The sequence below is a fragment of the Pistacia vera genome, unplaced genomic scaffold, assembly GCF_008641045.1.
Source record: "Pistacia vera cultivar Batoury unplaced genomic scaffold, PisVer_v2 Contig398, whole genome shotgun sequence".
Lineage (NCBI taxonomy): Eukaryota > Viridiplantae > Streptophyta > Magnoliopsida > Sapindales > Anacardiaceae > Pistacia > Pistacia vera.
Window position 1 is genome coordinate 735,685 of NW_022196221.1, and position 14,194 is coordinate 749,878.

Below are 14,194 nucleotides of genomic sequence, written 5' to 3' on the forward strand. Positions count from 1 at the left end.
CTACTAATACACTTACAAGCAAGAGAGAAACTACACTTAACCAAACTTAATACACCTAAACAAGTCACTGAACAAATCAAACACAGTGACCAAAAAAACTGCTTCTGCATGAATTACGGGAGATCAACAGGCGTTAAATTGCAGTTCAAAATTCTGCCACCTTTCTGCATTTCCAGCATGATATCACCTTTCAACAGTTTCAAATGTGGAGGAAGGTAATGGTAGCTTAATCTAAGAGCTGGTAAAATGCCACCCCCCTCTTCTGGTAAATCCCAAAGTTTACTATATAAAATATCTTCCCAATCATTGGGATCATATTTACCGCGTAACAAGCCACCAAGTGTTCTTGCTACCAAAGGCAAGCCATTGCACCTTTTCACTATATGCTCACCAATTTTCTTCAAGTTTCCGTGTTTGCTAAAATCTTGCATCCCCAATGCGTGTTGAGTAAACACACACAAACAATCATCATTTGACAATTCTTTCAACAGGTAAGTTGGAAGGGTTGCCACCATTGATGAAACACCTTGATTGCGAGTTGTCAAAATAATCCTACTTCCTGGATAGCTTGCCTCAAATGGACGACATAGGACAACCCAATTATCATAATTCTCACTCCAAACGTCATCCAAAACAAACAAAAACTTCTTTCTAAATAGTTTCTCCTTCAATTTCACCTGAAGCAAATTTAGATCACTATCCTCAACAGTCACATCAGAAATGAAACTTAGAATAGTTTTTGTTACTCTAACAACATCAAAATCATCAGAAACACAAACCCAAGCTCTAAGATCGAAATGCTCTTTCACTCTGACATCATTATACACAAGCTGTGCGAGAGTTGTCTTGCCCACACCTCCCATACCCACGATAGGAATAACATCGACTCCGTGAGACACATTTTCATTTCTCAACAACAATTGTATAATTGCTTCCTTATCCCTATCCCTACCATAAACTTTTGCTTCATTCACCAAAGAGGTTGTGGGTAAGGTCTCTCTAACTTTCCCTGACCTCCCCATTGAATTCTCATTCAAATCCAGGTTGTTTTTCTCTGATACAATATCTTGCAATCTGACAGAGATCTCCTCCATCTTGGACCTCACCATGGAATTGAACTTACTCGATCCTGGACTCAAACTGGTGCAACAAGAAGGAATAAGTTTATGTACCATACTTGTTCTACCTTCAATTTCAGCTTCAGGTTCAAGCAACAATTTCTTCCGCAAAGCTTCAGTTTCAAACTCATCCAAGATGTCCTCCGCATCGAAAGCCAAGTTCTGAAGCTCGCCGAGCCAGATCTTCACAGACTTCTTTGTCGTCTGTTTCTCCTCTGCATCTTCAAGAACTGCATGAATCTTCAACAATATTCTCTCCCACTTCATGAGATCACCCTGGATTTGTTCCTGGCGTGCAAACTGTAGCAGTTGAGCAGAAGTCAACTTCTTCAACAGCAACTCGACGGAGACACTTAGAATGGCCTCTCCAATGATAGACATAGTTCTTGTATTTTTTGCAGAAAAACAAAGGAATTATCGGAAAGAAGTTCTGAAAATATGAAGAAAAGTGAAATAGAGTGAACAAATATTTCTCAGGCGGCTTAAAAATATATTCTTAGTCTTTTTATTGTTTCTGTCACCATCTCTGTATACCTAGTCAAGCGCGCATTTGGAGGTTAGTGATCCCATGCAGAAAGTGAGGAAGCACTATAGATTGCACTAAGGGTGTCTTTACTCCCGAGAATACTGGATTACGGGATTATTGGAATCTTATATTACCTTAATGATTATTATAAATTTTAGGAAACTTTGTTTAATTTATTGACAGGTATGTTATATTAATATATTTGGTTAGGGAGAATAAATTAGTGGGTATGTTATTTATTTATTAAATTATCCTCTTTTTAGATATTAATATAATATTATTTTTATTATTAATTTTTGAATAATTTTTTTAACTCTCAATATTTCAGATTTAGCTAAAACACCTCCGTTTATATAAAACTTTAATTTATAACAAAATCACTCCCATCCTCTGTCACCACCGCAAACCACCGCCGAAAGTCTTCGAAAGTCGTCGTGAGTAGCTCACCGTGACCACGAGGCTTGGATATGGCCATTTCTGGCTATATTGATGGTCGAAAATAGTCATATCAAGCCAGATCTATTCCGCTTGGAATAGATCTGGTCATTAACGGCTAGGTCCATGGCGAGATCTGGCCGAAAATGGCCAGATCTAAATCTGGCCTGGTATAGCTGTTTTCGACCATCAATATGGTTAGAAATGACCATATCAAAGCCTCCTAGAGCCTCCCAACGAATCTCGGTCATTTTTAAAGACTTCGACGACTTTTCGGTGTCGGTTCGTAGTGGTTGGCTCGTTATCGATGGTGGCGGTGGTGGTGGTATGTAATTTGTTTTAAATATAAGGGCATTATTATCCAAAAACTTAATTAAATAAGGGTAAAATTAAAATAGTATATTAATGTAAATTTATTTTAAAACAGAGGCATTATTGTCCAAAATTTTTATTAATAAAGGATAGAATTGTAATAAAAATAAGATTATCAATGTAATCTTGTAACACCTAAGAAAATTGAGATATTTAAATTACCTCTAATATTACCAACAATAACAACTATCGGTAATACAAAATTACTGGTATCTTATATTACTTGACAACCAAACATGGTAATAAAATAATATAAGATGACATAACCCTAGTAATCTTCCATTATCTTCAATCAAACGCTGCGTGAAGATAAAGGGTTAAGGGAAATATCTATGTTATAGGTTTTGTTACTGGAACCCAGATTTATGTAACATACTGCACTATACATTGCAAGTTTTACTGTTCAGATTTTGGAATCTAAGGCATGTATCAATACAAATCTAATTAATTGGATGATCATAAAAGCGAGAAACAAAAATTTGCTGATATGCTCTGCACATCAAAAATTTTTTGTAAACAAAATGGACTAAAACTATACCCGTGGCTGCTAAGAATTTGTGATTTTATAAGTCTACGTCACAAAAATAAAATAAAATAAAATCCCACTTTTCAAGTTGTTGAAGTGATATAATGTTTGCATGTAGATTGATGCCCTCGTTCTTTAGGCTAACTTTTGGAAGAAAGGTTCCCAGTAATTAATGATAAACGTTACTGGATAGAACTAATTCTAAATGCTCTCTTATGAGAAAGAGAGAATCTAACCACATGTATATCAACCCACCAACTTGACATTGTTAGACAGATGCAACCCTCACACTCAGACATGCAAGGTTAGGTCCAAATCTATGATCACTTGTAAGGCTAGATCCAAACCTATGATCGCTTCAAATAAACGTGACTCTGATGCAATCCTATAATACATTATAGGGGCGTTTGGTTGGGGGGTATTAGAGATTACTAGGGTTAAGTCATTTTATATTATTTAATTATCATGTTTGGTTGTCAAGTAATATAACATATCAGTAATCTCCAAATACCAATAGTGGTTACTATTGATAATATTAGAGGTAATCTGATTACCTCAATTTTCTTAGGTATTCTAAGATTACCAGGGTTATCTTTTTTTATTACAATTATATCTCTTATTAATAAAATTTTAGGACAATAATGCCCTTATTTTTAAATTTATTTACATGAATATGGTTTTTACTATTTCACCCCAATTAATTAACGTTTTGGACAAAATTATTCTTGAATTCAAAACAAATTACAGCCCACCCAAGCCACCACCTTCAGCCACCTGTCGCTGGTAACCATCGCCGCGGCCACCGGAATGGCGCATGGAAGACCGAAAATGGCCACTATGCGTCGACATGGCCAGATCCGTCAAGTCTGGCCACTTCCGGCCAGATCTTTAGCCGAAAATGACCATACAGCGCACAAAGGACATTTTCTGCCTTCCATACGCCGTTAGGTTACCGGCGGCCTGCGGCCAACAGTGACTGGGTTGGTAGGGGTGCTTTGTTGATTTTTCAAACTTTTATTATGGGAATGTTTTTGCTAAGTTTTTAAATGTAGGGGGGTTATAATAATCTAAATAATAATCAATATTAAAAAATATTATAATAATAATATTTAATTAGAAAAAAATTCAATAATTTAAATAACATACCCACCAATTTATTCCTCCCAACCAAATATATTAACAATAAAACTATGCTTACTCACAATCTTACTAACCTCTTACTATCATGTGTAAATATAACGGCATAGTACGGGTACTATATGCATGGTCNTAGTTTACTTTATAAATTGGGACAAAGCCAATAGACTTTACATCCTTTTTCCACTTAATTTTACTTTATGACTTGTGTATGTTGTTTGACACAATTTGTGAGAAAAATTGTCAGCTTTTACCTGATGAGTTATTTTGGTGTCTAAAATAGTTGCTGTTGAACATCAAAGAACTTTTTTCTCCCCCTCTCTCTCTCTTGCATTTTAGATATGTTTCGTTCTATTGCCTTCTTGATTTAGCGTACCACAAGCAAATCGTGTGCCTCTTACTAATTATTTGGTCAATTTTCTTGACTAGATGCTCTGGGGAGGGAAAGACGCTTTCATGGATTGAAGCTTGAATGGGGTTTTGATCAATAAATTCCGCTTACAGTATTTAATGATGCTTCTAATGGTACCTTGTGGAGGACTCGTTCTTAGTTTTGCATGGAAACGAAAGAGAAAAACATATGAACAAAAGAGAAATTAGGGACTGCAATAATGCTCTGTTTTTTATTCAAAAAACAGGGGTAAAATATACACTGCAAACGTTACTGTTCCAACTAATAACATTTCAAAATTCAAATTTAAATTTACTACACCTACTAATACATGTACAAGCAAGTGAGAAACTACACTTAACCAAACCTAATACACGTAAACATGTCACTGAATCAATCCAACATAGTGACCAAAAAAATTGTTTCTGCATGAATTACGGAAGATCAACAAGCGTTAAACTGCAGTTCAAAATTCTGCCACCTTTCTGCATTTCCAGCATGATATCACATTTCAACACTCCTCCTTGATATCATTGCTGGAAACACCAAGTCTGAACTGAAGATATTCAAACTTGGCTAGGGACAACGGCTTAGATAGAATATCAGCGACCTGTTCTTCTCCCTGACAGTGTATCAACTCAACTTCATGATCTTGCACAGCTTCCCTTACTGCATGGTATTTTATCTTAATATGTTTGGTACGGCCATGATTAATTGGATTTTTTGCCATAGAAACTATAGACAGATTGTCACAGAAAATTACAGTAGGCTGTCTCTGAGTTTGGTTAAGATCATTCAAAATCTTCCTGAGCCAAATAGCTTGGTTCGCAGCAGCAGCGGTAGAGATGTATTCTACTTCTGCTGTTGACTGAGCTACCGTTGCTTGCCTTTTGGACAGCCAACACACAGCACCAGAATTTAAGAAAAATACATAGCCGGATGTACTCTTCATGTCATCTATTGATCCAGCCCAGTCACTGTCCGAATATCCCANATAAATATTCTATTTCAATTTTACCCTTGTTAATTAAAATTTTGGACAATAATACCCTTATATTTAAAATAATTTACAGACCACCACTCACCCAGCCACCACCGCCACTGCCACCCAGCCACCACCACCGGCAGCGGCCAACCACCACGGACCACCGCCGAAAAATCGTCAGAGTCCTTGAAAAGGAACGAAATTCCGTGGGAGGCTCCGGAGGCTTCGATATGGCCGTTTTCGGCCATTTCGATGGCCGAAAACGGCCATATCAGGCCAGATCTGGCAGGAAATGGCCAGACCTATTCTGGCCATTTCCGGCCAGGTCTGGGCTAGATCTGGCCGTTAACGGCCACGGACATGGCCGTTAACGGCTAGATCTATTCTGGCCGGAATAGATCTGGCCGTTAACGGCCATGTCCATGGCCGTTAACGGCCAGATCTAGCCCAGACCTGGCCGTTAATGGCCAGGGATCTGGCCGTTAACGGCCAGATCTGGCCCGATATGGCCGTTTTCGGCCATCGAAATGGCCGAAAACGGCCATATCGAAGCGTCTTCGTCACGGTGAGGTGCTCACGAGTGCTTTTAGAGATTTCCGGCAGTGGTTTGCGGTGGCGGCAGGCAGCGGCAGGAGGTAGGGGTGATTTCGTCATAAATTAAAGTTTTATATAAGCGGGGGTATTTTAGCTAAATCTGAAATATTGGGGGTTAAAAGAAATTATTCAAAAATTAATAATAAAAATAATCTTATATTAATATTTAAAAGGGGGACAATTTAGTAATTTAAATAACATACCCACCAATTTATTCCCCATAACCAAACATATTTATATAACATACCCACCAACTAACCAAACATATTTTTTTAAAGATTCCCAGTAATCTTCTAAGATAATCTATCTTCCCAGTAATCTAACATTCCTAGTAATCTAACATTCCTGAACCAAACGCCCCCTTAAGGGTGTCTTTATTTCAGAGAATCTCTGGATTACGGAAAATATTAGATTATTAAAATCTTATAATAGGTTGATGATTATTATGAATTTTAGAAAAATCTGTTTGATTTATTCACGGATATGTTATATTAATATATTTGGTTAGATAAAATAAATTAATGAGTATGTTATTTATTTACTAAATCACCCTCTTTTTAAATATTAATATAATATTATTTTTATTATTAATTTTTGAATATTTTTTTTAACCCTCAATATTTCAGATTTAGCTAAAACACCTCCGTTTATATAAAACTTTAATTTATAACAAAATCATCTCCACCCTCTGTCGCCACCGTAAACCACCGTCGGAAGTCTCTGAATCGCCGTGAGTAGCTCACCGTGACTACAAGGCTTGGATATGGCCATTTCTAGCTATAATGATGGCCGAAAATAGTCATATCAAGCCAGATCTATTCCGGACAGAATAGATCTGGTCATTAACGGCTAGGTCTATGGCGAGATCTGGTCGAAAATGGCTAGAATAGATCTGGTCATTTCCGGCTAGATGTAGCCTGTTATAGCCGTTTTTGACCATCAACATGGTCAGAAATGACCATATCGAAGCCTCCTAGAGCCTCCCAACGAATCTCGGTCATTTTTAAGGACTTCAACGACTTTTCGGTGGCGGTTCATGGTGGTTGGCCCGTTATCAATGGTGGTGGCTGGGTGGCGGTGGTGGTATGTAATTTGTTTTAAATATAAGGGCATTATTGTCCAAAAACTTAATTAAATAAGGGTAAAATTGAAATAGTATATTAATGTAAATTTATTTTAAAACAGAGGCATTATTGTCCAAAATTTTTATTAATAAGGGATAGAATTGTAATAAAAATAAAATTACCAAGGTAATCTTTATAACAGCTAAGAAAATTGAGATAATCAGATTACCTCCAATATTACCAACAGTAATAACTATCGGTAATACAAAATTACCGGTATCTTATATTACTTGATAACCAAATGTGGTAATAAAATAATATAAGATGACATAATCTTAGTAATCTTTCATTACCTCTAACCAAACGCTCCATGAAGGTAAAGGGTTAAGGGAAATATCTATGTTACAGGTTTTGTTACAGGAACCCAGATTTATGTAACATACTGCACTATAGATTGCAAGTTTTACTGTTCAGATTTTGGAATCTAAGGCATGTATCAATACAAATCTAATTAATTGGGTGATCATAAAAGCAAGAAACAAAAATTTGCTGATATGCTCTGCACATCAAAATTTTTTCGTAAACAAAATGGACTAAAACTATACCAGTGGTTGCTAAGAATTTGTGATTTTATAAGTCTACGTCACAAAAATAAAATAAAATAAAATCCCACTCTTCAAGTTGTTGTAGTGATATAATGTTTGCTTGTAGATTGATACCCTCGTTCTTTAGGCTAACTTTTGGAAGAAAGGTTCACAATAATTAATGATAAATGTTATTGGATAGAACTAATTCTAAATGCTCTCTTATGAGAAAGAGAGAATCTAACCACATATATATCAACCCACCAACTTGACTTTGTTAGACGGATACAACCCTCACACTCAGACATGCAAGGTTAGGTCCAAACCTATGATCACTTGCAAGGCCAAGTCCAAACCTATGATCGCTTCAAATAAACGTGACTCTGATGCAATCCTATAATACATTATGGGGGCGTTTGGTTGGGGAGTATTGGAGATTACTGGGGTTAAGTCATCTTATATTACTTGATTATCATGCTTGGTTGTCAAGTAATATAAAATATCGGTAATCTTCAAATACCAATAGTGGTTACTATTGGTAATATTGGAAGTAATCTGATTATCTCCATTTTCTTAGGTATTCTAAGATTACCAGGGTCATCTTTTTTTGTTACAATTATATCCCTTATTAATAAAATTTTAGGACAATAATGCCCTTATTTTTAAATTTATTTACATGAATATGGCTTTTACTATTTCACCCCAATTAATTAACTTTTTGGACAAAATTACCCTTGAATTCAAAACAAATTACAACCCACCCAAGCCATCACCCTCAGCTACCTGTCGTCGGTAACCATTGTCGCGACCACCAGAATGGTGCACGGAAGGCCGAAAATGGCCATCGTGCGATGATATGGCTAGATCTGTCAAGTCTGGCCATTTCCGGCTAGATCTTTGGCCGGAAATGGCCATACAGCGCAAAAAGGACATTTTCTGCCTTCCGTGCGCCGTTAGGTTGCCGGCAGCCTGCGACCGACGATGGCTGGGTTGGCAGGGGTGCTTTGTTGATTTTTTAAACTTTTATTATGGGGTTGTTTTTGCTAAGTTTTTAAATGTAGGGGGGTTATAATAATCAATATTAAAAAATAATATAATAATAATATTTAATTAGAGAACAATTCAGTAATTTAAATAACATACCCACCAATTCATTCCTCCCAACCAAATATATTAATATAACATACCCACCAATTAACCAAACACATTTTTCTAAAGATTCTCAATAATCTTCAAGGTAATCTATCTTCCCAATAATCTAACATTCCCTAAACCAAACGCCCCCTGTATGATATTAATGACAGAGAATACTGAACAAAGAACAAAACTCAGTTTTATTTCACAACTAAACTTGTAACATACTGATAGGACCTGCCCTGCAAATCAACCAATACTACCAACAAACAATCCACAACTCACAAGCCAAAATCACAGTTCAGTAAAAGGACCATGTTATATTAACCTCAACAGAACAATACATCCATAGAATCTATATCCAGTAGTCCTACCTGATCAATATTCAACAAGCAAACACTCTGAAAAAACAATGCAAAGTACAACCAGAAAATGATAAACAAAAGACTGACTTTGAGGGTCAGCCACCTCCGCAAATACTGACTTCAAGGGTCAGCAGCCTTCCTTCCAATTTACTTTCTAATTCTTGATGCCTTCCTATTTCTCTCCTCCTCTTTTTATTCTCTCCTGTCACCTCTTTGCTCTAACCGAATTCCACCTACATCCTATCATATCATGCCATCTGTCCCAACAAATATTCCTATAAACAAATCCCAACTTCCTACATAACAAATATTCGGCAATATTCCTCTACTTCCTACCACGACCCTTCCTGTGGTACACCAGCTTTGTTGGTTGCTCATCATTACCCTCCCCAAGGAGAACCACCCTGTCCTCAAGGTGAAAGGAAGGAAATTGGGGGTGAATAATGTCAAAATCCTCTCACATGTTTTCATAGGAAGGTAACCCCTTCCACTGAGCACTTCCCACTGGACATTCAGAAGTTTCCTTTTCTTGAGAGCTGCTTCAGGTTCAAGTTGTGAAGTTAAATCCTCGTTAAGAGCTGTCGGTAGAGGCTGGCTATTGGGAATAGGGAACATTGATTTCTTTAGTTGTGAAACATGGAAAACGTTGTGAATACGGGCTGAAGAAGGCAGGGCCAGCCTGTATGCCACTGCTCCAATCTTGTCCGTGATTACAAAGGGCCCGTAAAACCACAGGCACGGCTTCTCATTATAGCGACGGGATAAGAATCGTAATCTATATGGTTGTAACTTCAAATATACAAATTCTCCTATCTCAAATGTCACCTCTTAGCGACGGCGATCAGCATACATCTTCATGCGGTTTTGAGCCTTTAGAAGATTTGCCTTTAACTCCTCAATAATATGGTTTCGGTGCTGAAGTTGTTGGTCAACATCTTCAACTGGACAAGTATGGTCCGCATAGCATAACACTGTTGGAGGTTCACGGCCATAGAGAGCTTTAAAGTGACACATTCCCATGGAGCTATGATAGGTGGTGTTGAACCAAAATTCTGCCCATGGCACCCATTTTGGCCACTGCTGTGGGTGGCTATTGACGAAGCACCCACGGTATGTCTCTAAGCAACGGTTGACCACTTCTGTTTGACCATCCGTCTGCGGATGGTAGGCTGAACTCATGTGCAAATGGGTCCCAGACTGTTTAAATAATTCGGCCCAAAAATTGCTCATGAAAATCATATCTCGATTGGATACAATAGTTCGTGGAAACCCATGCAACCTAACCACCTCTTTGATAAACAGGTCTGCTACCATCTTGGCTGTATATGGGTGTTTAAGAGTGACAAAATGGCTATGCTTGGTGAAACGATCGACGATAACCAGAATAGTGTCAACCCCATTTGCTTTGGGCAACCCCATAATGAAATCCATAGAAACATCATCCCACACCTGGTTAGGGATAGGTAAGGGTTGTAGCAAACCTGCGGGACTTAAAGCATCGTACTTATTCTGTTGACAGATGCAGCAGGCAGCTACAAATGCCTTGATATCCTTCTTCATTCCCTCCCAAAACACCACATTCGAGATTCGTTTGTATGTCCGAAAAAATCTAGAATGGCCCCCAATAGGTGAAGTGTGAAATTCCTGTAATATCTGGTGGATATGAGGCCCCGATTTAGGTAAAACCAACATGTTATGGTACAACAGATGGCGTCCCACCAATCTGAAATGAAGGTGACTGTTCGGGTCAATCAGGAGCTGTTGGATAATCTTACGTAACTTGGCATCTTGTTGGATTGCATCCTTGAAACTGTCTAGTCCCGAAAAACAACCCATAGAAATGGCATGATGCTCGACTATATCTGGCATCCTGGAAAGAGCGTCTGCTGCTTTATTTTGTGGTCCCGGTTTATATTGAATGGTGAAATCCAATCCTAATAGTTTGATAACCCACTTTTGCTAACTTTCACTTAATAATTTCTGGTCAATTAGGAAATGAAGACTCCGCTAATCTGTCCGGATAACAAAACGTCGACCCAAAAGGTAATGTTGCCATTTTTGCACAGCCAAACTACAGCCATTAATTCCCACTCATAGGCTGATTTCAGTTTGGAATTGATAGACAAACATTTGCTAAGAAATGCAATAGGCCTCCCCTCTTGCATCAACATTACCCCTAACCTGCTTCCCGAAGCATCGGTCTCGATAACAAATGCTTGAGTGAAATTGGGCATCCTTAGGATAGGGACACTGGTCATGATTCTTTTTAATTCTTCGAAGGCCCGTTGAACTGCTGGATTCCATACAAAAGAGTCCTTTTTCAAAAGGGCAGTGAGTGGAAGAGCTATCTTACCATAATCGCGAACAAAACAACGGTAATATCTTGTTAGCCCAAGAAAGCCTCTAATAGCCCTGATGTCCCATGGTTCTAGTCATTTAGTGATGCTGTCTATTTTGGTGGGATCAACTGCCACACCCTTAGCTGACACGACATGTCCCAGATATTCCAACTGGAATTGCCCGAATTGACACTTCTTCTAATTTACCACCACCTGATTCTCCAATAACACCTACAAAATAATGCTTAAATGCTTCGCATGTTCATCCATCTCTTTACTATAAATCAATATATCATCGAAGAACACCAAAAAAAATTTTCTCAAATACAGCCTGAATACATCATTCATGATAACTTGAAAAGTTTTTGGTGCATTGGTAAGGCCAAAAGGCATTACGAGAAACTCATAGTGCCCATCGTGTGTCCGAAAAGCAGTCTTTGGTGTGTCTTCTGGTTTCACTCTGATTTGATGATATTCGGATTTCAAATCGAGTTTCGAAAAAACGGTTGCTCCTTGTAACTCATCAAACAATTCGTCGATAACGGGAATCGAAAATTTATCCGGGATTGTCACCTTATTAACTGCCCGATAATCAACACAGAATCGCCACCCTCCATCCTTTTTTTTCACCAATAAAACAGGGCTGGACAACTAGCTGATGCTTGGTTTTATAATTCCCGAGGCCAACATCTTCTTAACAAAACTCTCGATCTCATTTTTTTGATAATAAGGGTACTAGTATGGTCTGAGGTTTGGTGGCTGTGTTCCAGGGACTAGCTGAATAGCATGGTCTTTTGACCTGGCAGGTGGTAACCCGGAGAGTGGTTCGAATACTTGGCTAAACTTTCCCAAGACTTGTAGTAGTTTATCATCGATACTCCCCATATTTTCACACTGAGTCTGTAGTTGCCCAGTTTATCATCGATACTCCCCATATTTTCACACTGAGTCTGTAGTTGCCCAAACTCGATCAAACAGCCTTGCCCTTCACTTTGTAACGCCTTAATCATCGCCTTAAGGGATACCATGGTCTTGCTAAGAGATGGATCCCCATATAGACAGACTGTCTAGTGTCCCATTGTAAACCTCATAGTTTGTTTCTGCCAATCCGTAATGGTCTCGTCCAAAGTCTTAAGCCATGCAATACCCAGGACTACATCAGCACTGCTCATATCAAATGGGAAAAAAATTTGAACAATCGTCACCCCTTGTAACTCCATGCACAAGTCCTTACATTCCCCTTCACATCTCACACTATATCCATCACATACTCTGACTCCGAAGGACCGAGTCCCTACCACTGGTATTCCCAATCGTTCAACCACTTTTGAGCTAATAAAATTGTGGGAAGCCCCACTATCAATCAACACAATCCATTCCTTACCTTGGATTCTTCCTTTGAGTTTCATTGTCTTTGGACTCTGAATCCCACCACTAAACTCAGAGAAAGCTCCACATTTTCCTACGATTGCCCTATTTCAGTTTCAACAGTCTCTCCACCCCTAATCAGATCTGAGTCATTTTCTTCTTCATCAATCAGAAGGATTTGAAATTGTTTCTCACCACATTTATGCCCAATCGAGTATTTCCCGTCGCACCTAAAACAGATTCCCTTCTCTCTTTTCCTCTGGATCTCGGCATCTATCATCCGACGAAAGGGAAACTCGCGTCGTGGAAAACCTTGTCGTTCAAATGGCCGAAAGTTCATTGTCGATGGTTCGCGTATGGAGGAATTCGCTGATGACCCCTACATGGAAGATTCCGGTGTCCGTCGACTGAAATGGGAAAAGGAGTTTGAGTTAGATTTTAGGGATTCTATCGAATTGGGAAATTTGGGATTAATATCAGATCGGGTTGGGTTGTGGCTGTCAAAGCGGGTTGTACTACTGGATCCATATGAAAACCCAGGCCCCACTGTGAGTGAGGCCATGTTTGCTCCTACTTGGGCTTCTTCTAAGACTTGGTTTTTTTCTTCAATTCTCTAGGCCAGCTCAATAATTTCGATTAATGAATTTGGTTGGACCAATCTAACCTTAGCCCTAATCTCTGTTTTTAATCCATTCACAAAGGCAGCTTGTAGAATCTCTTCTTTCTCCCCTACCAAAAGAGTTGCTACTGCTTCAAACTGACGACGGAATTCCACCACCGAACTAGTTTGCTTCATCGCCATTAAGGATTCATATGGGTTGAGTTCTTGGGATCCACTAAATCTCTGAAGTAGTGCTAACTTCAACATAGCCCACAAGCTTGCTGGCGTTCTGGATTACTGGAACCAATTGATAGCTTCTCCCTCCATGTAGAAAGCAGCCGCCGTCAACTTTCCTTCCTCTGATATTCCATGATGTTGAAGTACCGCTCTACTTTAAAGGTCCATCCGTAAGGATCTTCACCGGAAAAGATTGGCATCTCCAACTTTCTCCCCCCTATTTCGTTGCGGTTTTGGTTACTGCTCCTAGATCCATTAGCTCCATTTACATTTTCTTCATGGTGAGACTGAACATTTTCTGCTGAACGTACCTCTGCTCTACCAGCCTCTTCTTCATTCTTCTGTCATACCCATGATTGTAACTCCACCAAACACTCTCGGATGGTACCCATTTCAACTCCCAGCTTTGTAACCTCTC

At 38.7% G+C, this 14,194-nt stretch overlaps 1 protein-coding gene across 1 annotated transcript; it reads right to left on the reverse strand.

Moving 5' to 3' along the window:
* Window positions 1-113: 113 nt before the first annotated feature.
* On the reverse strand, window positions 114-863 carry LOC116141348 (putative disease resistance protein RGA3). The gene has a single exon (XM_031426860.1). The coding sequence runs from the start codon at window positions 861-863 to the stop codon at window positions 114-116; it is 750 nt and encodes a 249-aa protein (XP_031282720.1).
* Between the last annotated feature and the right edge of the window lie 13,331 nt (window positions 864-14,194).